We start from the raw sequence: 22,512 nt of genomic DNA on the forward strand, positions 1-22,512 counted from the left end.
TCTGTAATGCTGTCATAGACTCTCAACTAGATGTAGCAAGAATCCATCAGCACCATGTCTGGCCACCGGAGAAATTGATATAGGAAGGTTATTAACTTATTGAACATGACAGAAGAGAATGTTCTGGTGCGTTTTATTTATAGAGAACACCAAACACATAATATTTTGTTTTTTCCTATTCTGATAAATTATCAAAGCCACCTTATTCTAGATATGTCTGCCAATTAAATGGACAAAGAAGGAAATGGCTATGGTACAGTGTATATCTCTATTTTAGAACCCAAGAACAAATAGTTAGTTGAAACTAATTGTTATACCTATCCCACTTTTTCCCACTTATCACCCTAAATGGAAGTTATTTCACTGGAGGATGGCAAGCAATATGAAGCATTTTGTTTTAAAACATTGAGGTTCAAGATGAGGCAAGTAACTATAGCATAAATTTCTTATGAGATACAAAACAATAACGTTAGCTATCACAGAAAAATAGAAGAGGTCCTCATTTTCAACTACTTTTACATGATAAACAATCTCTTTTAACAAATGCATCTCTTCAGTTGCTTTTGGAGCTTTATTTTGCAGGTATTTAGTTCCAAGATTTGTGTCTTGATCAGTTCAACATCTTTTCTCATCATCATTATCTCCTGGCCACTTATCTGCCTTCTTTGGAAATCTTTGCTTATGCTGATGACAGTCTGAGTATTCGTTCTTCGGTAATTCGATCCATTACTTGTCATTGACCTCCCCATCTTCACTTGTTCTAGGAGGACAAATCGTGTTGTTAAGTTCAAGGGCAACCTATCATTGTTCATCACATGCTGGCGCGCTTCTTGTGACAATCTATGGTATTCCAGGATTCTACACACATCTGTTCGATCTTCTTCTGCCAAATATGGATGTGCCTGCAAAATAGGAACAAGTCTCAGTTTTCAACCACCTAGTGCTAGAGACAGATGTAAAACAAGGCAAATATTTTTTGTCCAAGTAGTTCCACATAGATAGATCTTACTTAAGCTAGTGATTTAGAAATGATGTAACATCACTATTACCTTAAGGAACATGTCAATTGCTCTATAGAGGTTGTCATCAGAGGATCTAACATTTTGTGGTAATACTTCAACCAGTGATCTGAAACTTTCCATTGTGAGATTTGCATCCCTTGCAACATGGATGAGATACCCGTCCATCAACTTTCCAACATTATGGAGTTTCGGTACAGGATTGCTTGACATGCCACAAACATAACATTGCAACACCCTCAGGATAACAGCTACATCATACAAAGGATCATTTTCTCCTTGATTCTTAACCAAGAGATCTTGAATATGGCACTGCTCTAAGATCAAAGCTACTCTCCTTTCTAACACACACAATAACTCCGGATTTATTTTCAGCATTGCTCCAACCTTCAGTAGGTGAAGCAAAAAATTGCAAGTGACTGAATGTTCTTCGGTAGGTAGTATTCTAATCAAGCATTCAATTGAAACTCTACGAAGTTGAAGAGTCATGTGTTTAGGAGTGACCTTGTCAAGTCCATGTGTGACTTGAGAAAACCATTTTGTTGCCCAATGCTCTATACAAGAACCTAAAATCTTTGATTTTATTCCTCGTCTTTTAATACATGTAATCACTTCAATAAAATGATCTATTCGGAGAAGCGATAAATCCTCAAACCACCAAGCATCAAAACTGTATTCTGAGTTATTCATTTTACTTGTATTCACATTCAAGCACTCAGCATATTCACAATTGAAACTAGATGCATTTTGGTTTGTACATGCCTTCCAAGCTATTGCTTCTGAGCAACGCTTTACTATTTGTAACTCCTTGGCCCAAGAGGAGATAGATTCAGTGCTTTTAAGTACTCTAAATGTGTCTTTCCATGAAGATAAGATTAGAAAGCTCAGAAAAGCTTCTGTCTTGGAAATAAGATTCCCTTCTTCAAGGTCTTCACTCATTTCCAAGAAATGTGCAGCACAGTATACTGGGGCAACATTGGCTGAGGTTATGTCAATTTTCCATCCATAACAGAATTTGACTATTAATTCGAAAGTTTTTTTACCACCCGGAAGATTTTCAATTTGGATATTGAGGATATCATCGGCGCTTTCTCTGTTGATTTTCCTCTGAAAGACAAGCCTATTCAAATATTCGCTTCTTGAGACCATGGCAAGCTGGAAATCAACAAAATCATATGCAGGTTAAATCTCAAGAATATTAAATATTAGCCTAGTTTTAGTTTAGTAAAGCATAGCATTATTCACAGTAAGGAGGAAGAATTCTTGTAATGCCCTTCCCTTTATTTTCAGGTACTTAGTTCATACCAAAATCAAAAGATTAAAAAACTGCAAAGTTGGAGAAAGAATTCTGACAAGTAATCTACTTGTGATTCAGATTCCAAGGAGTAGTTGAAACTTGCAAGTTTTCACATTATCTTAGATATTGTACATGATCTTGTTATTATGGCAAGAAAATTAAAGTAGTAGTTTGGTCTTACCTTGTGCAAGTGAAAGCTAGAATCACCAACTTGTATGATCAAATCAATAGCTGAATTTGCCTGAGCAATCCTGAATCAAACAAATGGAATAAATCAAATTCAGAAAGCCAATAGGGCCAAGTTGTTATCCACAAGAAACCCATGAAGAGACTGCTGATTGCATAACTTATGAGTTATCATAAGCATATAAATATTTACCAGTTTTGGTTTCTTCTCTCTAAGGAATCAGCAACCATAGGAACATTAGGTGGTAAAATGACACATCTGTTAAGCTTCCTACCAGACACTGTCCCATCTAAGGGGTTTTCACAGTTCACAGCCACACTCTTCCTTCCTATAGTGGCCTTGTCATCATGCACTGGTAACTGAAACTTGTTCTTCATATCTACCTGAAAAGTTTCACTAGTGGAGATTATTTAGACAGGAACTGAAGAGTTTCAGAATGGATTATGGAGGATAATGTGGACAGAAATAGTAACACCCTTTCTTAATATAGTCATGCTTTGAGTTGTCCTGATTGTCCATGTATAATTGCAGAATTTATGGCTTTCAAGAGGGTTTGTTGCCTTTTACTATCTACTATCCCTGTCACTATAACCATTGGAATAAAGAGCTGGGGACTTTGACAGATTAGAGTCAATATTATAATCTCATCCACTTATTAGAAATACAAAGCAACCCTTCTCCATCTAAGTCACCTTCATCATTTAAGAATGTGTTCCCTTGGTGTATAACAAAAGTAGCACGTCTACCAAAACAGATTCTAGCCCTATGATTTTATATGGTCAGAAACTTGCTCTTGCAGCCTATATTTTTCTGCTACTAATGATCCAATTTATCATTCAATGCTCCTTAAAAGCATTTGGGCGAACTGGTTAATAGTAAAAGGTTGAGGTTTTCAATGAGATGGTTCTAAAATAGTAAATTTTTTGACACCCTCAGTTTTCCAATGTTTAGATTGCCATAGAAGACTATTTTTTGGGCAGTGTCATCATCGAGAAGACATTATTTGTTTTGTCTGGTGGCAATAAATAGGGTGCATATATTATAAAAATGATCAACATGTACTCTAGCAAAAACTTGAAAGCAAATTATATATGACACGCTTCACACAAGAGAAGCTAAATTCCTAGTAAAAAGTTTACTCTACACTTGTATTAAATATTACCATGTTTAGATAACAAATTTAAACCAAGAAATATTACTAAAAGTTCAAATGAAGGTTCTCACTAGCACATGATCTACATAAAGTTTTGCGTTGCATGCAAGTTATCAAGTATTCCCGATTATTTAGTTTAGCACTCAACTGATAACAGTGCAACATGAGTATAAGCAAGCCAGGAAAGATGGTGAATACCAGAAACAAGGGGAAAATCGAAAATGATTGATAACATTACAGCAAAAAAGGTATGAAAATTACTTTAGCTTGTCAAACAAAATTGTTTTGGGTTAAAATGCAACAAAGATCGTTTATAAAAGATCAGAGAAAAATGGCGATAAGGCAACTTAAGCATAAAAATATATTGACTAACAAAGAAAAAATCTCTACAGAATGTGATGAATTCATGTGGGAAAAAACTCAATCGTGTTCAGTGTGTTTTAAGCTTCAGAAGATAAGAAAACTAATAACAGAACAGACACAATGCCAGAGGCTTAAGTTCTTATCATGTTTCTTATTAATAAATCAGGTTGGAATAATCACAACAAAATCATAATCATGCATCTAGAGCTAATATCTGATAAGTCATAAATGGTTATTTGCCAATTTTTTGCAATACAAGAAGATTCTCTATAACAGAGAATGCTGAATTCCAACAAGAAAAGGAAGGAAATTAAAATTCAAAAGCCACAGAATTAAATTTTATTATAATGTCCAGAAATGAGCACTCCAACTCTAAGTTTAACTTGCAAGCCATATACAATTTATTGAAAATAGAGAGATAGTGGCTATAAGGCAACATGCTATAAAGCTCCTGCTGCTATTCGCAGGGTCGCCTAAAGTTCACCTAAATATCGTTGCACTTCCATAATAAGCAGCTAATGATCCGGAGGAGATGATTGCTGTTGTTCTGGTGGCTGTGGCCACATTTGTGGTGCCATGTAGGTATTATGAGACTGCTGAGCATACATATTAGGGTCCATCACAGGCTCACCCATTATGACACCGGGAGCCCCAACTTGGGGTGCATGTTGCGGTGGCATATAGCAATAAGGGAGACCATCAGCAGGCCCTCCTGCACCAGGCATTGTTCCCCTAGGCATTGATGCAAGAATTTCATCTTTCAAGTCCTCTCTAGGCACAATGTCAACCAAGAAATCGAAGATATCAGTTCTATTGATAGCTGCAGCAATGTCATTCTTTTGAAGCGTTCTCCTTTTGTTCTCTTCAGTGTGATTCCAAGAGCGCAAGGTTAACTCTAATATGAACATCTCACATGCCCTTGCAAATATGACCGGTGCCTCGGCTGATATCATTCTAACATCCTCATCAGCCTTCATAATCTTCTTGATCCTTGCCAAGGGAAGGCTGTGGTTCTTGAAATCAGTTACCTTCTCGATTTCTTGGTATTGGTTTGCCCAAAAGGTTTGGAGCTGTTGCTGAAGTAGTTGCTGTTGTTGCTGATGAATATGCTGATAAGCAAGTTGATTTTGTCCCATCTGAGCTCCACCTGGTTGACCAGTGGATTGAACGGTCCCATAGCCAGGTGATCCAGTTGTCTGGTTGTGCTGGTATGGATTTGAACCATATGGCATTGGTGCTCCACCACCAACAACCCCCATAGATGGGTGCTGGTTGTGCCCTTGATGGTCCATCCTGTTCCAGGTGAAATCAAACAAATCAATCCTACACTTCATATGCAACCAAGACAACAATACACGCATGCTTCTTTGGTCTTTGATTGCTCAAGCAATTTCAGGATGAGAATGGTAGTTAGGTAAAAAATGATGTTTCATGTACATGAACTGTAGGACAGCTATGAAGTCCATTTGAAGTTTTTAAATTTTGTAAACGATTGTATACAATAAAAGTGATACATAGAAATAAATATATGTAATGTCAAGTAATATATGTTCACTTCCATTGCGACCAACCAGTGTCAAGTATCAGGTACTACAATATACACATACTACAATCAATATACATGCAACCAAGTGTGGAACTTAGTCACTTACAACATATACAAAACCAGAAACCTAATGGGCCTCCATTGTGGTGATTCCCAACTATGTGTGATTCACTTCTCTGTGCATACATAAGCAGAACAACTGAAATTCAATCAGCAAATGTTACCCCAAAAGACTAAAACATCTTTCCATTGAAGAAGCTTCTTCATATCACTCAAAAATCTGATGAGCACAACCTACCAATTCAACTACATCTTCAGAAGTAAATTTGTTCAGAAGTTTATTTTTCCACATAACATCAACACAGGAAAACAGGTATATTTCATAGCCACAAATGTCCATCCGCATTATTTGGATTACACCAAATGACTCATGTTGTTGTTCCATCACACATTAGGTTCAGAGTACCGAAAACTCGCCACAGAGAAATCAATGAAAATAACATAGAACAAAAGGGAAGCAATAGGTTATGAAATTGTGGAAAGTACCCAATAATACAAAAATGTTTCTAAAAACTAAATAAAATAATACACATGTCGTACTTTTAGTGGCTGGAGGAATAAGTTATCCTCTAATATAAAACACAAAAACTGAGATAAGCTATTGTAGACAAATTTAGATACATAAATAAAATTACATGCAAAGATTGAGCAAGAGTTGCTACCTTCTCTCTATGACAAGTGATGCTTTGCTTTGCTCTGTAAATATGAAGAATATGAAAAGGTAAAAATAAAAGGACAAAATGATCAGAAATTATCCATTATTCCCAAGATCTATGAATGAGAACAACAAAAACACTTTTTGTAATGATTTTCCGTACAATGTGAAGATCCAAATCGGTTTGATCAAATAGCAGATAACGAAATAGGAGTAATAGATGAATATATGAAAGAACAGAGCTTACGTAACGATTAACAATGTTTTCTCGGAAACTAACCTAAGATTGGAAAAGTACCAAAATAACTGAGTATGACCGGTTCTGTGTACTTTGTCACAACACTTCCTTGTTCTTTTATTGTTTTTTTTTCTTTCCATTTTTATTCCTATTGGGCCCCATAGAGCCCAGATATTTTCATTATATCTAAGGAAATTCTATTTTGCAAATTACTTCATTAGATTGGATAATTAATTAAGTTTTCATAATAAAAGTTCTTCTACCTTAACAAGTCAATGATTACCAAAATAATGTTTGCTTTCCCTTTTTTGGGTAGAAAACCCTCTGTTTTCTTTCCTTTAATAAATAGTCCGATTTTGAATTTTGAATTTTATATATAATTTAATTTCAATCTAACTAACTATTATTTGTACCAAAAAATCTAACTAACTATTATATGAGATAACATTTATCTCAATTTAAAGCAAAGTATATGATAACATTTAAATCTAATGCATATGCTTTTAGGTTCAAAAATAATTATTTTCTGTTATGGAAGTATGTAGTGCAAAATGAATATTTAAATAACCCAGTGTTAATATGATTTTGTTCTCTTTACACATAGCTAACGAACAAGCTATGTATATAGGGGTGTAGAGGCCACATTGCCATAATAATTTGTTCTCTTTTACCTCATCGTGTGAACATATAGTTCGAGGTTTTTTTTTATACATTTTCCTTATTTTTTATAGATAAATAATGTGTTATTTCTCTGTCCCAATTCTATTTCTGCGATACGTAGAGACGGGCAAATTAGGGACAAATGATCTTCGTTCAAGACTATCATCATTGTTTCCACTGGAGTTGTTTTTCAGAAAATATAAAGTAGTTTGTTACTAATGATAGAGAAATAACAAAATTGTCAAATTGTTCTCATGGGTTACACAATCGAACACAGTATACCCTGACTTTGGCCAGATAGTTCTGTATTATCCTTGGGAAAACAATCAAATAATTTTTGGACAATTTGTTCCTATGTTATGTATTAGAGAATATAAGGATTTATGTTTTGTATTATATTTACAAAACACATAAATATATGGATTTAATGTGTATATATAGTGTAATTATTTTTTATATTGTCAATAAATCATTCACCATTTATATGTTAATAAATAATATGTTCCAAGTATAAGAAACTTTACTATGACAATGCATAAATATTAAACTCTAAATATATCATTTAACCTTTTATATTAATCAAGCTAATGACTTATATTGCTATTTTCTGGACAAGAGACTAGACCAATTGAACATGAGTCATGAACAATAATATTTAACTTCCCCAAACCTTTTTAGTTGTGTTATTTTCTTCTCCATCCTTCATTTAGTTTTATATAATTTATATTTTCATACACCAATTGTATCCAATACAATTTGACTGCAATTTGGTCTCAATAACCTGCTCTCCCAAATATGTGAGTGTTGACTGTCCTTCCAACGATATTTCATTATATTTGATGTCATTTTCTTTTAAAACAAACATGGATGATAAAAACCATTGGTTCAACATAGGAATGTGCATGTGTTTAGACTCAGAAGTTCAGTGAAGGAAGGTAGATGAGAAAATGAGTAGAGACTGTCATCACTAGCTCCCAACTTGGTGAAAGCGATGAGTTCAGCAATATTTTTCAATCAAGCTCATTTGAGACAAATTACAATGATAATATTTTCTGCACAAGATTTGGAACGTTATAAGATTATATCGAGGGAATAAAATATTTGCAAGAGTTGAGTACAATTAAATGAGTCATAATAGTATAAAAATTTATACAAAATCTTTTCCACCCATTCTTCTTCAACTTAACAGTCATTTGACTTGTATTTTATACCTTTTCTTTTTCATTATCTTCTTTTCAAAATCCAACTTGCAAACAGATTATGTCCGAATTCTTGTTACAATTTTATTTTCCAGTCCAATGGAAAAGTTCCACGTAATTAAAATAAATTTAAAAAAAATACAAAATAACATTTTTATATTACTTGGAGAAATCTGATTAGTTGAGGACATATGGACACAATAATTTTGGGAGAGAGGATCATTATTCCTATTTGATAATATATGCTAATATGTTATCTAATTCCTTCAATTACTATACATCATTCAGTATCATCTTAATTAGTTTGATTAATTAGTTACACAAATGAGTTTAAGAGAACTTAGACAAAAGCAAAATTCAACAAAACTTTGTTCTTTTATTTTCTTTTCTGATGTATGCTTATCAGATATAGTTACTGGGGGAAATTAAAAGTTGGGATAGAAAATTCCCATGCCTAAAAATACTACAACTGCTAGAAGAGTGTAATTGGAAGTGTTTTGAGTAAGGTTTTATGTTCTGGTCACAGTTGCATTGCTGGAGTTTCTGATTGATGCTCGCCAATGCAAACTGATGTGGTCCATAGTTACAGTGTGATGTAGTTGCTTCAGCCCCTCCACCTGCAACTGATACATGTTGCAACACATATCAAAATATCTCATATTTAGTTCCGTAATTCTCACATTTATCTTATTAGAGAATATCTCATAAAATTATTGTAAAGAATGACAAACCAAGTATCCAAGTAAACAACATATCCAAGTAAACAACATATCCATACCATACCATGTACTAAGGAAGAATGGTTAAGCCTATAATTGTTCTGGTAAATGAAAATTTGATAGAAAATCGTATAAAAGGTACCTTGCAGAGTGTAAATGCTATTTGTGAATTATTTTAACTCTACTTGTTAAATAGAATATCTGTTTAGGCCAAACAAATAAGCTCAAATTTGAGATTAGGCTAGATTCTTTAAATGACCCAAGATGTTGGAGGGAATATAGTGGTAATGATCACTTACCCACCCAAAAATCAAAAAGCATGTCACATTAAATTTGCAAAAGAATATCTCAGACTCCATCACTTCTCTATGTATTTTATAAGCTTTACTAGAGAATCTAATCAATCTATCAACATTCGTAATTCATAATGATTAACAAAATAAATGCAAACATATTTGATTCATGTTGCTTGAATAATGCCTAATAAATCACTAACCAAAGAAAGGAAAGTAATGGTTGGATGTTCAATGGTATTTATGCAAAATGGTTTGGTAAATTAAGGAAAGTACCGCAAATGCACATGGTAGATTGATATGATATGCATTTGAAAGCGAAATTTTAATTTGCATGAGAACAAGGTCCTACCCGTTAGAACCGAACCGGACCGGACGGTCCGACCGGTCTGACCGCTGACCGGACTCGAAAACGGCTCTGGTTTGCCATCTTAACCGAATGAGAGTTTGACCGCTTTGAACCGGAAAAAATCCGGTCCGACCATGTTAAACCCGGTTAAACCGGATTAACCCAGTAAGTAAACCGGACGGCTCACTTAAAAATAAAAAAAAATGGGACAATGTTATAATATTTTGTTTTACTACGATCTAAAAAAAAAGATAAAGATGTATTATTTCAATATAATTATGCATAATTATTAATTATATAAAATTTTACATTTATATATAACTATATATTTATAAATAAAAATTATTAATTATGTACGAAATCACCCGATCAGACCGGACGGTTTAACCGTTTAAACCTAATACAAGATCTTTGCCGGTTTGACGTCGGGCTCGAGTTTCACAACACTGGTCCTACCATAACTTTCAATACCCCAAAAGCTTAAAATGAATAAATAAATAAACTGCATCTACCCAGTTGAGAGAACAACAAGGAGTCAAAGACTGACCTTATAGCAAGAATGGGTCTTAATGGCTGTCATAGTCCAAACCAGGTCAGAGAAATTATTGATCCATTGATGTGGGCTTCTATCCACTTGTTATTATCTCTCATTGAATATTCTTCTCCGTGAAAATTCTTCAATTTACCTACTAATTAGGACCACATTTTACCATAATGAAATGATTTTGATTGGATTAATTTTTCTTTAGAGAAATTACATTTTTTGTGCTACCAAGTATATCCCATCACTATAGGAGTAATCACTATAAGAGTAAGTAACTAATTTCTTTTGTTAGGTATGATTGATCCTCCGAACAAGTGTCACTCATAGGAATTGAACTCATGACATTTTGATCAAATCTAGCAGAGTCTTACACCACTAGACCAATATTTTATTGATAGAAAAATTACATATGTGGCAACAACATAAATATTAATTATATTTTTTCTCTTATTTAAGTATTTTTTAAATGAAAAGAATAAAATTATAAATTTTACTGACTATCTTATCATTCTTTGCTTATTTTAATAAACAAAATATTTATCTTTTATTTTAAAATGAAATATATGAGTTTCCTTTCTTACTCCTCCTAAATTTAACTTCCAAATATATTAGAAATATTATTTATCATATAGAGTAAATTATTGTTCTTTTAGTAAATTCTTGTAACTCCAATATTGGTGGCTGAAAGCAAGGCTATACGTCACCTAAACTTCATAGTTTTACATCTGCCAAAAATGTGATAACTGAGATAACATTGAAACAGTGTTTCCTTTATTATGATGGTACAGTCCAGGTGGGTAGCTTCATCATTCATGTAGTTACTTCTATTAATTTCATTGACATGCTTTGTCCATAGCTGAAACAAGATAAGGACAACCTTCACAGATAATGAGAATAGTATGAGGGAAAAGTAGCAATTAGTTATTAGAGTAATGTATATACACAACAAATTCTACAACTTTACTCCTAATAAATTGTTATGTCTATTTTATATTTATTATCTTTTATTTTTACACGCATCTCAAAATACTCATTCTAAAAATAAATAATAAATACAAATTAATATATATTAATTATCAAAATAACATTTTTATTGCATCTAAAATAAGGTGGGAGCAAGGTGAGGAACAACCAATTGATCAATTTTTGTAGCAATTATTATTGAGACGCTTTTACGAACTTGTATTAATCCAGTACAATGACATAATTGACCAAAGGCACCTACTTTGTGTGCATTGCATTTATACAATTATTTCTCTTTTTTTAAATGAATTTCTTTGTTACATAATCGTTAGACATAACTTGTGTCAACCAGTTTTGTAGCTACTAATAAGTATCATAACTGACTCTGTGAATTGATATCGACATGCATAAGTAATGCTATTTGTATATTTTAATTTTAACTGCATCTATCTATCTTTACTTATTTTACATATTTTATCTTTATATGTATGTATAAAACTTATACAAAAGTCAATGGTTATACAGATTTATTGTCAAAATTGGCATTATTTGAACAACATTAGCAATAATTTTTGAAAGTTTGAGCATATTTTGTTTTTGTGGTCATGAATGACTTAACTTTATGGAGGATGAGAAGCATGTGATTTCGAGCCATATGATTGGCATACTTCCGTGACAGACAGGGGTATGACTTCTTGTTGCTACTAAGTATTAATTCCCTCATTTGCACGTCGTTAGTTACTTCACAATAATGTTAAACACATATATACGTTTTCCTTTTTTCATATTTACATACTTTATATTACAGATTATAGTAAAGGAGTTTTTCTCAAAATCATGTCTCCATCACCTCCTAATCTCATGAATAAAGTTCACTTAAAAGTATAATCATAAAAATGCATGTACTGGTAGTATATAACTTTTATACACTGTTACTGTATTATTTATTATTTATTTATATTTTATCATCATTGATTCTTCAAAATTTCACATTAATAATACATATATTATACTCAAACATAATTAACTAAAAGTTTATCTGAATAAAAGGAATACATAAATTCCTAATCCAGTTCTCAATGTTATTATGATGACTACAATTCATTTTCAATTATGTGAGATTGCATGTTATGCTAAGTTATCTTGTTATGTTGTTGTTGATAGGTTAGAGTGGTATGTTGTTTCTATTTAGATAGCAATTCCCTTTCTTTTGGGACAATATAGTGTATGATACTTCCACTTAATAAAGTCTTAGTAGGGTGGATGTATTATCAATAAATGTATTTAAAATTTTATATTTTTTGTTTCTGATTTATTCATGTGACATCGGCTTGCATGTTTTCTAACTTTTCTTCTAGGATTTATTAATATTACTGGAATCCAAACAAATTTTGCTGAAACTAAAAGAGCAAAGGAAAAAGAGTTAGCTTCTGTGTCTTACTTTGGAGGTATTAGCTAGTTTATATAGTTCTATTCAGCAGTTACTTTATATATATTCACTTTTATGGAGGAAACATTGAAAACAATGTTGTTTTCACCGTATACTGAAGCAATTGTTTTTATCTTTTCTTCTGCAACCTTCAGGACCAAAATGAATAGTAAACATACCAAGTAGAAAGATACAGTGGAAAATGTTTACTAGATCAGAAAGCATGCACACACTTAAGCATTGAATTCTCCCATTTTGAGTTATGCTTATGCATGACCAGGAAGTATTATTATTATAGGTGGTGACTGATGAAAATGCCAACTTGTTAGATGGCTCAGTTGCCTAGCTTATTTATCCAGCAGCAATAACAATAGCAATATCATATCCATGCTTACTGATAAACCAAAAGCACAAATTATCTTTTTGTTTTCTTTAACAAAAAAACAAGACTGAGAAAAGGACATGCTATATATGCAATTTGGTTTCGTTGCAGATGACCTATGATTAGGAAATTATTAGAAGGAAAACATGATCCAAAGTTGGTGCAAAAACTTAAAAGATTTTCTAACACAAAGAAAGAGACAATTCCTTAGAAGAAGAGACAAATGAAGTGCACCAAAACCACTTGATTATTTATTCACGAGAAAGAGAGGGAAAGGATGACCCTACCCTCCTAGGAAAGGAAGCTCAAAACTAATAAACAGTAATTTGCACCTTCATTGTTTACTATAAACAAAACTCCTCTGCCTCACCCTCTTTTCTCTTCCTTCTCATTACAACCTTCTTTTCCTTTTCACTCATGGAAGTCGATACTACTACAGAGAACCATACTTACACACGACAACACTCGCATTCGGAAAACCATAACCATCACCATGGCCATTTCCCCACCAAAACCATTGTCATAACTATCACAACAGTCACCACAGTTACAATCCTACTTACCATTTTTCTGGTCATATTCTTGCTCCGTCGGCAAAAATCTTCTACCAAGAATGAAACTTGCAAAGATAAGAGTAGAGTGCTACATGACACAAGCAGCAAGCTCATTGCTTCAACAACCTTAACCTTCACTTCTAGCCCAGGTAACTAGTAGCAATCTATGTAACAGTTTATTAATTTGTCTAACATATACTATATATGCAAATATGGTTTTAATTTTCTCTATGAATTAACCCTTTATGCAGATCATTACATAAATTTGTCACCAGTATACTATATAATTTTCTTCAACTATAATTGAAACTTGTCCTTAAATGTAAGGATAGGGGCTTAATATTTCAGAAGCTAACCTTTTAATGCTTGGACATATTAATTTCAGATGTGAAAAGAGGGTGTCTTCATGGTGGAAATTTAAACAGGACGCCAGTACCTAAATTTAGGGGGGTCCAAGTTTTCACATACAAGGAACTAGAAGTGGCCACAGATGGATTCAGTGAAGCAAAAGTGATTGGTAATGGAGGGTTTGGTTTGATGTATAAAGGGGTCCTAAGTGATGGCACTTTGGCAGCAATTAAATTGTTGAGCAGAGAAGGTAAACAAGGTGAGCGTGCCTTCAGAACAGAGGTAAGTGAGTGAGCTTCATTTAATGATACTATATCTCTCTGTTTTTGTTTTTGGTAGGCAATGATTTAATATCTCTTGTTGTTTACTTGCTCTTTCTCTATTTCGGTGTCTCCTTTCTTTCCCTTGTATTAGATGCATTTTGTTCAGAGACATTGTTTGTCCTTTTCTTAAGTGGAAAGCTTCTATTAAGGAAACTAAAACTAAGAACAAAAAGAGAGACACAAGAAACAAGTTATTTAAATGACAGAAGACTTTTACAACATATCACATGACATTGATGACATCCTTAATATACTCTGACATCTATATAGCTTATGGCATCACATTTGACTTGAGCAATGGTATTTGTTAGTGATATACTACATAAAATATTCTTAATTAGCATCTTCAAATCTGCAAAGAATATTTTCAACAATGGAAATAATTCATCATAACATGAACAGGTCAAGTTATCAAATCATCGAATGCTAGATACTACTATTTAATCATAATCTTATTAATTTATTCCTAAGCCTTAAAAATACTGCAAGTAAAGACAATTTCAGTTAACTTTAATTTTAAAAAGAATTCTTCGGCGTTTTGCAATCAAAATTGGGACTATGAAAATTGGGACCACGAAAATTGGAATGGAAGCCCCATATCTTTCTATCAGTCAAGCACATGGGTCTGAATGATAATGTATTCATTTCTTCCTCTGTATTTATTGCAGGTTGATCTCCTAAGCCGCTTACACTCTCCTTATTTGGTGGAATTACTTGGCTATTGTGCTGACCATAACCACAGGCTATTGATATTTGAATACTTGCCCAATGGCACACTCCATAACTATATTCACTCCTCCAACAATCAAACTCAACCGTTGGATTGGTGGGCCCGGCTGAGGATAGCCCTTGATTGTGCCAGGGCATTGGAGCTTCTGCATGAACATGCTGTTTCACCTGTAATCCACCGAGACTTCAAAAGTAACAACGTTCTACTGGACCATAATTTCCGTGCCAAGGTGTCAGATTTTGGATTGGTAAAGATGGGATCAGAGAAGATGAACGGCCAGGTTTCCACCCGTGTGTTAGGGACCACTGGATATTTGGCACCAGAGTAACTATACCAGTACCCCATCTCATCTTGAATTGTGAAACATGGGATAAGATCTAGTTCATAAAATGTTCAACAAATGAGTCGTGATTTTTCATTGATCAAGAAATATTATTACTGATTATTAAATATTGAACATTTAAATCAATTGATCAATCAAAATCATGGCACAAGATTGTGATACTGGACAAAATATCTTATATCCTAAAACACCCTACCTTATCCTGCTATATAAATTGCAATGTTAAAAAATGATGCATGCAAATAGTCATAGTCAAGTCCCTATCAAGCAGGCTGTAATAATTTTTTAAATATGATGGTCTTTCATGTAAGACATAAATTTCATGTTGCACGCCATTCATTATTTAGTTTACTTCACTAGATGTATAACTTGTCCCTTGAATTTTGGACATGATATGTAGGTATGCATCCACAGGCAAACTTACTACAAAGTCAGATGTTTACAGCTATGGTGTGGTTCTTCTGGAACTGCTAACGGGACGTGTTCCAGTTGATATTAAGCGAGCCCCAGGAGAGCATGTCCTTGTAGCTTGGGTCAGTAACCAGCACTCGCCCATTTCACTTTCAAAAAGATTCTGTTTAAATTAAAGATAAAAATACCAAGCATTTCCTCCAGAATGTTATGAGGAGGCTAACCCTTAACAGCTATAACAATCACCATTCTCAAACATGAATCATGTTCTTATTTTTGTAAAATGATCTCTGTCATTTGTCAGGCTCTTCCAAGGTTAACAAACAGAGAAAAGGTGGTGGAAATGGTTGATCCAGCTCTACGTGGACAGTACTCTAAGAAGGATTTAATTCAGGTGAAAATTGGTTTGATTAGTGATTGTTTCACTTATATTATCCTTGATGACTAAGAGCTGCATGACATTAAGTGCCAGCGTCTGGCAATAAACCTCGATCTCCCCCTTCCCCTTTAAAAAAAGAAAGAAAATAGAACTCTGCCTATCAAAAAATAGACTACTCATACTATTCTTATTAACTAACCATTTTCTTTTTGCTACTATGGGGTTTACAGGTAGCTGCCATTGCAGCAATGTGCATACAGCCAGAAGCTGATTACAGGCCCCTCATGACAGATGTCGCACAATCACTAATACCACTTGTTAGGAACCCATCTTCTCTTGGCTCATCAAGTTCCCTGAGATTTCAAAGACAAACACCTAGTCCTAGTCCCAGTCATTAGGTGCATGTTTCTTCAATGACTTGCTTGAGAATAGCAGAAGCAGCTGCCTTAGAAGCAAGTGCTTTTCATTCTTATAATGAGATAGTGGGGATGCAGTTTCATACTTGATAGGGGCATCATCAAATAGGCAACTTTGAACAGTTGAATTCTGTTACCCCTGCTGCCTTCAACAGTTGAAAAAAGAAAGAGAAATGCAAAACAAATAAAAAAAAGTTTCTAAATCTGCCAAGAGGACCAATAAAGACAAAATCAATTGCATTCTATAGACTGTTTTAATTTGTTTTCATTTTCTTATCCCTAAATATAAAATTATCAACTCCTTTTTACATTGTCTTTGTTATGACAAAGTTGCTAAATACATCGTACAGACTGAAGAGGAACATGCAGTTATTTAAGGTTAAGTGGGCATAGCTAATGCGAGTAGAACTTTTCTTCTGTAATGAGATGAAGCTTAATACCAAATCAAACTGAATCACTTTTGGCCACCGGAAAATGACATAGAATACAAGTTTTCACCTCCACATAGGAGAGCAATAGTTTATAGTTTCTTTGTAGCTGGCAAAGAGCTCACTTTTAAGACATTAGCTCATAAGAGGCAATTGGACAGCTATAAGGAAAACTGATCCACTTTATCTATAAGGAGAGATACTAACACACAAATATGCATATAACCGAATAATGCTGACCTGTTTGGAGTTCTGTCTCACTATTTCCTTGGCTGGATGTGAGGGATTCCCCAAAAAGCTTGAAAGCACAACAGGGACCGCTACAGGCCATTTCAATAGATATTTCCAGGATAAAAACATCAAGCAAAATGATCCTGGCAACCAACCCTCAGATTCAAGATAGATAAATTTATAAGGAAGACCAAACAGAGGAGGAGCCAAAACTCTGAATGACGTGAAATTATTACCCTTTACCACGTCCCATGTATATTTCTTAATGTAATGGAGATATGAAATATCCAAAATATGAGCACAAGTAACCTATGAGATAGAGATCATAAATGCCTCAGCCAGGTAGTAATACATTTTTTATTGTCGTTTGCTAACAAAGTTACAAAGTTATTACACAGTAACCAGTATTTAAATTTAAATCTTCAGAATCTCACTCTGAAATCTGAGTCTGGATCAGCATAAACCTATACAACTCCAACACTGCCCCAATATATGTGCGGGGAAGGGCAAGTTCCAGAATCAATAAAATTTAAAGGAGCCCATACTGCTTCTAAACCAAAGAAGAGTTCCATGTTGGTTTTCTTTACGTGAATGCCTTGCTCAAGGAAAAATTAACAAATCAGCAAAAAACTTAATAGTAATTTTATGTTTCAGCTTCTGGCTCTCCATTTTCCTCGACTTGTGAAGTGATGTTCCTCTTTCCATGTCTGTTGGAATATTTGGCAAAAGCCACAGAGAGGGCAGATTTCACGGAAATTTCAGGTTCCTTCTTCCTACGTTTGCTCACATCTTCTACATCCTTTTGCTTGTCTTCATTGACGAAGGAAGATTCAGCATCGTTCCTGATTGATGTATCTGGACTAGCTGGCTTGTTCTGGACAGCAGTCTCTGGAATAGGTTGCCTACTGGATTCCACACGCTTAAAAGGTTCATGGAATGTGTCCCACAAGCGCTTGACCTGATAACAGAGTGTACAGAATATTCAGTTTTTATGGTTACTACCACTGCGGGCAGTGGCACTGGGCACCAATTCATCCAGCCACATCCACAAGAAAATAAGCACAAATCATTGCCCTAACTCACATTCCGGGCCAGAAGTATACCTTTCTCTCTCCTATGCCAGGGCAACGAGCTAGATCTTCCATAGATGCACCCATAATGTGAGATAGAGACTGAAGACAGTAAAAGGAAAAAAACTCAGCTTGATGGAAGTGTTTTGTGAATAAAATCAGTCATTACATGCGTAATAAAGTAATGACATGCATACCCCAAATGTAGTACCAAGAGTGACAACATCAGTCTTGTTAACATGGCGAACCGTCGTAAGAGCATGTGTTAGCTACAGTTGAAAGTAAAATAGCTTCAGCCAATTTGATGACCATGCACAGAACTTAATCAACATAAGAACTGCATCCCTAATATGTTGTTATTGAAAGTACTGAAACCTATAATAAATTAATTTGTAGACCAAAAATCATAAGCATACACGTGATAGATAATCTGTATCCATTTGGCCTTGAATAATGTCTGCAGGCTTGTTTTCATAGACTTTTATGGTCTCCAAGTAACGGCCACATTCCTCCAAGCTACAACAACAGAAGAATGGAATGACACAACATCAATTAGACAGATAAGAGGAATCTTGCTTGATGCAACTATAGATATTGAAATTTATATACACGAACAGTAATCCCAAGCTCCGTTAAATGGTACAAATTCTGCTGAAACAAAAGTTCCATTGTTCCACAAGAAACAACAGTAAGCTTTTCTCCTTTAAAGAGGTACATTTTTTTCTATAACTATGTCACTTAAAACAAGAAAAGAAAAGGAAAAAATAGCTAATTGCATAAACATTCTTCATTAAGTTTCTGCACAAACTTTAATCCTTAATAAAAGGTTTTATAGCGTCAATTTTTTTAACTTTATTAGAGTTATAATGGCAGCATTCTCACACTCCTAAGAGTTGAGGAAAATTACATCTTCAATAAGCACTTCACAAGCAGTAAAAAGGAGTCTCGATTTCACCTCCATGCACATAAGAGGGTACATTCATGAAGCAGAGCTGTTTTTGTAACTTCTAGTAGAGGCTTTTTCACATCCTCCTGCGACCAATAAGAAATAAATAAGGAAAATGTCACTTCATGTAGACAATGGAAACATTAATGAACATAAACCAAAATAGATGCTACTAGAGGGTTTGAAGAATTATATAACAGGGGTCTGACCACATCGACATGGCATAAAACTACACGAAGCTTGAAATTCTTCTGCAACTCCCTTATTCTGTAATATAAGTAGTCTGGATGCAGCAGATGATACCGAAGGCTGCATCAAACCATCCCCTTCAGTCAGGTTGATGCATAAACAATATTTAACCCATTTACACATCTAATAAAAAGGGAGTCCCACTGCACGAGGCTCCCACCAAGTGGTGTGTGTAGAGAGTAGATGTACGCAGCCTTAACCTCTTAAACGATCAGGTTGTTTCAAGGATTTGAACCTATGACCTCCAGGTCAGAAGGCAAACAACCTTACCGTTGCGCAGAGGATCATCCTTTTTCACATAACCATAATAATAGAAACACGGAAAGTGAAAACAAGTTATACAGCATGATGATAAACCTGAAGGTTTCAAGTAGTGTAACATAGTTCATTTACTAAATATACAAATATATATGTTCTAATTACAAGAACTCAAAGATAATTATTCCATATATATGCCAAAACGATACTGACAGAGTATACCATGAGGAAATCCATTGTTGATTGGCAATATGATATGAAAAATCAACAAGTGGTCCAATATATTAGCCAAAAACATTTTAACCAATGAAACTTAGATAAATAATAAAAGAACATTACTTCAGCAAGTTATGTGCTCCGGGAAGCATCAATGAGACACAGGACACAAATACAATATCACAAGGCATAACGAAATTTCAAATTGAAAAAACTATAGGACATGGCACGACTATAAATTCAGTATAAGGTCGACATAAAAGCACAAATCTTATTAAAAGAGAGAAACAATGTTTTAAAAGTCAGCATAGGACATTTTAATCATAATAAAATGCTAGCAATGATCTAATTAGTAATTACTATGGCGTTTCTATCTATAATTGAATAAAAAATAGCAAAACTAAAGTGAAAAAAACTGTTAAATAAAGCTAGAAGTATCCTAATGTTCCCTAAAGTACTTATGAATCATCCATGTCGCTATTTTGGAATTTTGTGATTCATAGTATGTGGTCCAAAAATATGGAAGATATGTAACCAGGTATTCAAGTGTCCATTTAACCCTTGAAAGAAATGAGTGAAATAGTAAATGCACTGCGACACCATGTGTATTAGTTTATTAGGGGGGGAAAAGCAAGTTGAAAAAGAACCTGATATATAGAGCACAAGAGCTTTGGCCAAGCAAGTAATCACAAACAACATCAGCAAATATCCATTTAACATTCCTAATGTGTTTGAGCAACGGATTTCCTTTCTACAAGAACCGATAACAAAATTAATTTCAATTTCAGATAACAACAACAACAATAATAATAGTAATATAAGAAATAAAGTAAATGATAGTGATTTGATTATACCTGTCTGTTACTGACAAGGATTGCATTGCGATTTTGAGAGGATGAAGGTGCAGGAACCGCGGAAGCAGATGAAGTGGACGTTGAAGACGGTGCACTTTCCCTAATTCCAAAATGAATTGATTAATTAACAATTATTCGTTATAAAACAAATTTAGAAGCAGAAATGAAAGTATACCTTGATAAAGAAGAAGGTGAAGGAGCGGTGGTGGTAGGAGGTGGAGGTGGTGGCGGAGAGTAGAACTCGGAGGATTTGAGAAACGAAAAAGCTTCTGAGAATGTTTGCGTTTGAGACTGAGAAGGAACGAAGAGAGAGGGAGGAGTTGATTTCGATAGTGAACTTGCAACTACTTCTTCATATGAAGGTATTGTAATTACTTGCTTCTTCTTATTTCTATTGCTCTCTTCTTCCTTCTCCATCTTGCTTTCTTTCTCTTCTTCAATTTGATGCAGTTATTAAGATTGAGTATCTCTACTGGCTTCTGTTTCAAATGGGCTCGTTAGATTATTGGGCCTGGTTGCGAGGATCTAAGCCTTTCGTAGGCCCGTTCTTTGTTTTGACCCGTTTGGACTCGGCTCTTGCAACTTCTTATTACCAATGTTAATGTATGAGATTCATCACACCATTCTATCTCATTGATTAAAAAAAATTAGTAAATCAAATAGTAATTATTTGTGTTTTTTTATCATTAATAAAGTGCGACAATGAGTAGATCACAATTGTGGGATAATGGGTGTTATCCTCGTCCACATCTTTGAATTTTAATTGTTTCTCACACTAATATTACTTTGTGACCCATACTCAATATTTTATATTTTATCATTACCACTTTGAATCATTAATATAATATTGATAAATGTTTCAAAAAATATTGAAAGTAAAAAATATGTATACTCAATGTGTAAGAATTTTTTACATTATCATTGCATCATTCACTATTAATTTGTAATCATCGTTGACTTTTAAGTAAAAATAATACAAATAATTGATAAACAATACATTGACCGTAGATAAATCTTTACACTATCGTTGTACTCATCTTATACTCATGAATTAATGATATAACATAACAAGGTGAATAATCAATTCCAGTGGGTCTCACTAGAATATTAAGATAGAGTCTTGAAAATTATGATTTGAATTGTGATAAGTTAAGAGCATTGATAGTTGTATTATGTTGCATTTAACACTCAAATTTTAAGTTGAGCATCTAATTCAAACTTCAAATTCATGCAAGTTCACTTCCTTCATTAAAAACAACTGTCTATAGAAAAATACCAGCAAAGACTCCATTTAAAATTCCCATGGAACTATAAATATGAATGTCAACTTATATTTTATTGGGTTTTTCCTAGCATGTCTATCAACACGTATAAAATATTCCAATATTATTATGTGAGCCTGCTTTAGAAAATCCCATGTTTTATTTATTAAAATATGTTCATAGAAACAGCAAGTGCGGGTTTATTCAATCTTTTGTCAAGTGGATTCGATTCTAGTTCTATTTACATTTGTTCCTATCCTCTTTGGAGAATGTGGAAGCTTTTCTTTCTTTGTGCAAAAGAAGAATAGGGGAAAAGAAAGGTAGCGTGCAAAGTGCAAAAGTTCCCTTGTAGTTAGTTGAGCTATCTTTGATGGGGTCTAAAGTCCTAATATTCAACAAAGAGAGCACCTTCAGATTAACCCCCTCAGCTATCAGACA

General features: G+C 34.0%; 4 protein-coding genes across 7 annotated transcripts; 1 reads left to right on the top strand and 3 right to left on the bottom strand.

Annotated features, from left to right (window-relative positions):
* On the bottom strand, positions 419–3,512 carry LOC109335968 (root phototropism protein 3-like). Its single transcript, XM_019572262.1, has 4 exons — positions 2,696–3,512; positions 2,498–2,567; positions 1,050–2,174; positions 419–902 (listed from the first exon to the last, which is right to left on the bottom strand). The coding sequence occupies exons 1-4, from the start codon at positions 2,878–2,880 to the stop codon at positions 537–539; spliced, it is 1,746 nt and encodes a 581-aa protein (XP_019427807.1). The 5' UTR covers positions 2,881–3,512; the 3' UTR covers positions 419–536.
* On the bottom strand, positions 4,201–6,545 carry LOC109335972 (nuclear transcription factor Y subunit C-3-like). 4 transcript variants are annotated; one of them, XM_019572271.1, is made up of 3 exons: positions 6,528–6,545; positions 6,288–6,321; positions 4,201–5,312 (listed from the first exon to the last, which is right to left on the bottom strand). In XM_019572271.1, exon 3 carries the CDS (start codon positions 5,309–5,311, stop codon positions 4,535–4,537), a length of 777 nt encoding a protein of 258 aa, XP_019427816.1. In that variant the 5' UTR covers position 5,312; positions 6,288–6,321; positions 6,528–6,545; the 3' UTR covers positions 4,201–4,534. The 4 variants fall into 4 exon arrangements, with proteins under 4 accessions (XP_019427816.1, XP_019427814.1, XP_019427815.1 ...); XM_019572269.1 differs by having other exon boundaries at positions 6,288–6,338; XM_019572270.1 differs by lacking the exon at positions 6,528–6,545 and adding an exon at positions 6,444–6,461 and having other exon boundaries at positions 6,288–6,338.
* Positions 13,163–16,985, top strand: LOC109335969 (probable serine/threonine-protein kinase PBL7). The gene is made up of 6 exons (XM_019572263.1): positions 13,163–13,759; positions 13,996–14,240; positions 14,950–15,335; positions 15,755–15,887; positions 16,070–16,159; positions 16,375–16,985. The coding sequence occupies exons 1-6, from the start codon at positions 13,474–13,476 to the stop codon at positions 16,540–16,542; spliced, it is 1,308 nt and encodes a 435-aa protein (XP_019427808.1). The 5' UTR covers positions 13,163–13,473; the 3' UTR covers positions 16,543–16,985.
* LOC109335970 (DNA excision repair protein ERCC-1) lies at positions 17,537–21,262 on the bottom strand. The gene is made up of 9 exons (XM_019572264.1): positions 20,988–21,262; positions 20,813–20,912; positions 20,606–20,709; positions 19,445–19,544; positions 19,245–19,321; positions 18,706–18,805; positions 18,487–18,558; positions 18,323–18,391; positions 17,537–18,177 (listed from the first exon to the last, which is right to left on the bottom strand). The coding sequence occupies exons 1-9, from the start codon at positions 21,227–21,229 to the stop codon at positions 17,863–17,865; spliced, it is 1,179 nt and encodes a 392-aa protein (XP_019427809.1). The 5' UTR covers positions 21,230–21,262; the 3' UTR covers positions 17,537–17,862.

Source organism: Lupinus angustifolius, chromosome LG20, assembly GCF_001865875.1.
Source record: "Lupinus angustifolius cultivar Tanjil chromosome LG20, LupAngTanjil_v1.0, whole genome shotgun sequence".
NCBI lineage: Eukaryota > Viridiplantae > Streptophyta > Magnoliopsida > Fabales > Fabaceae > Lupinus > Lupinus angustifolius.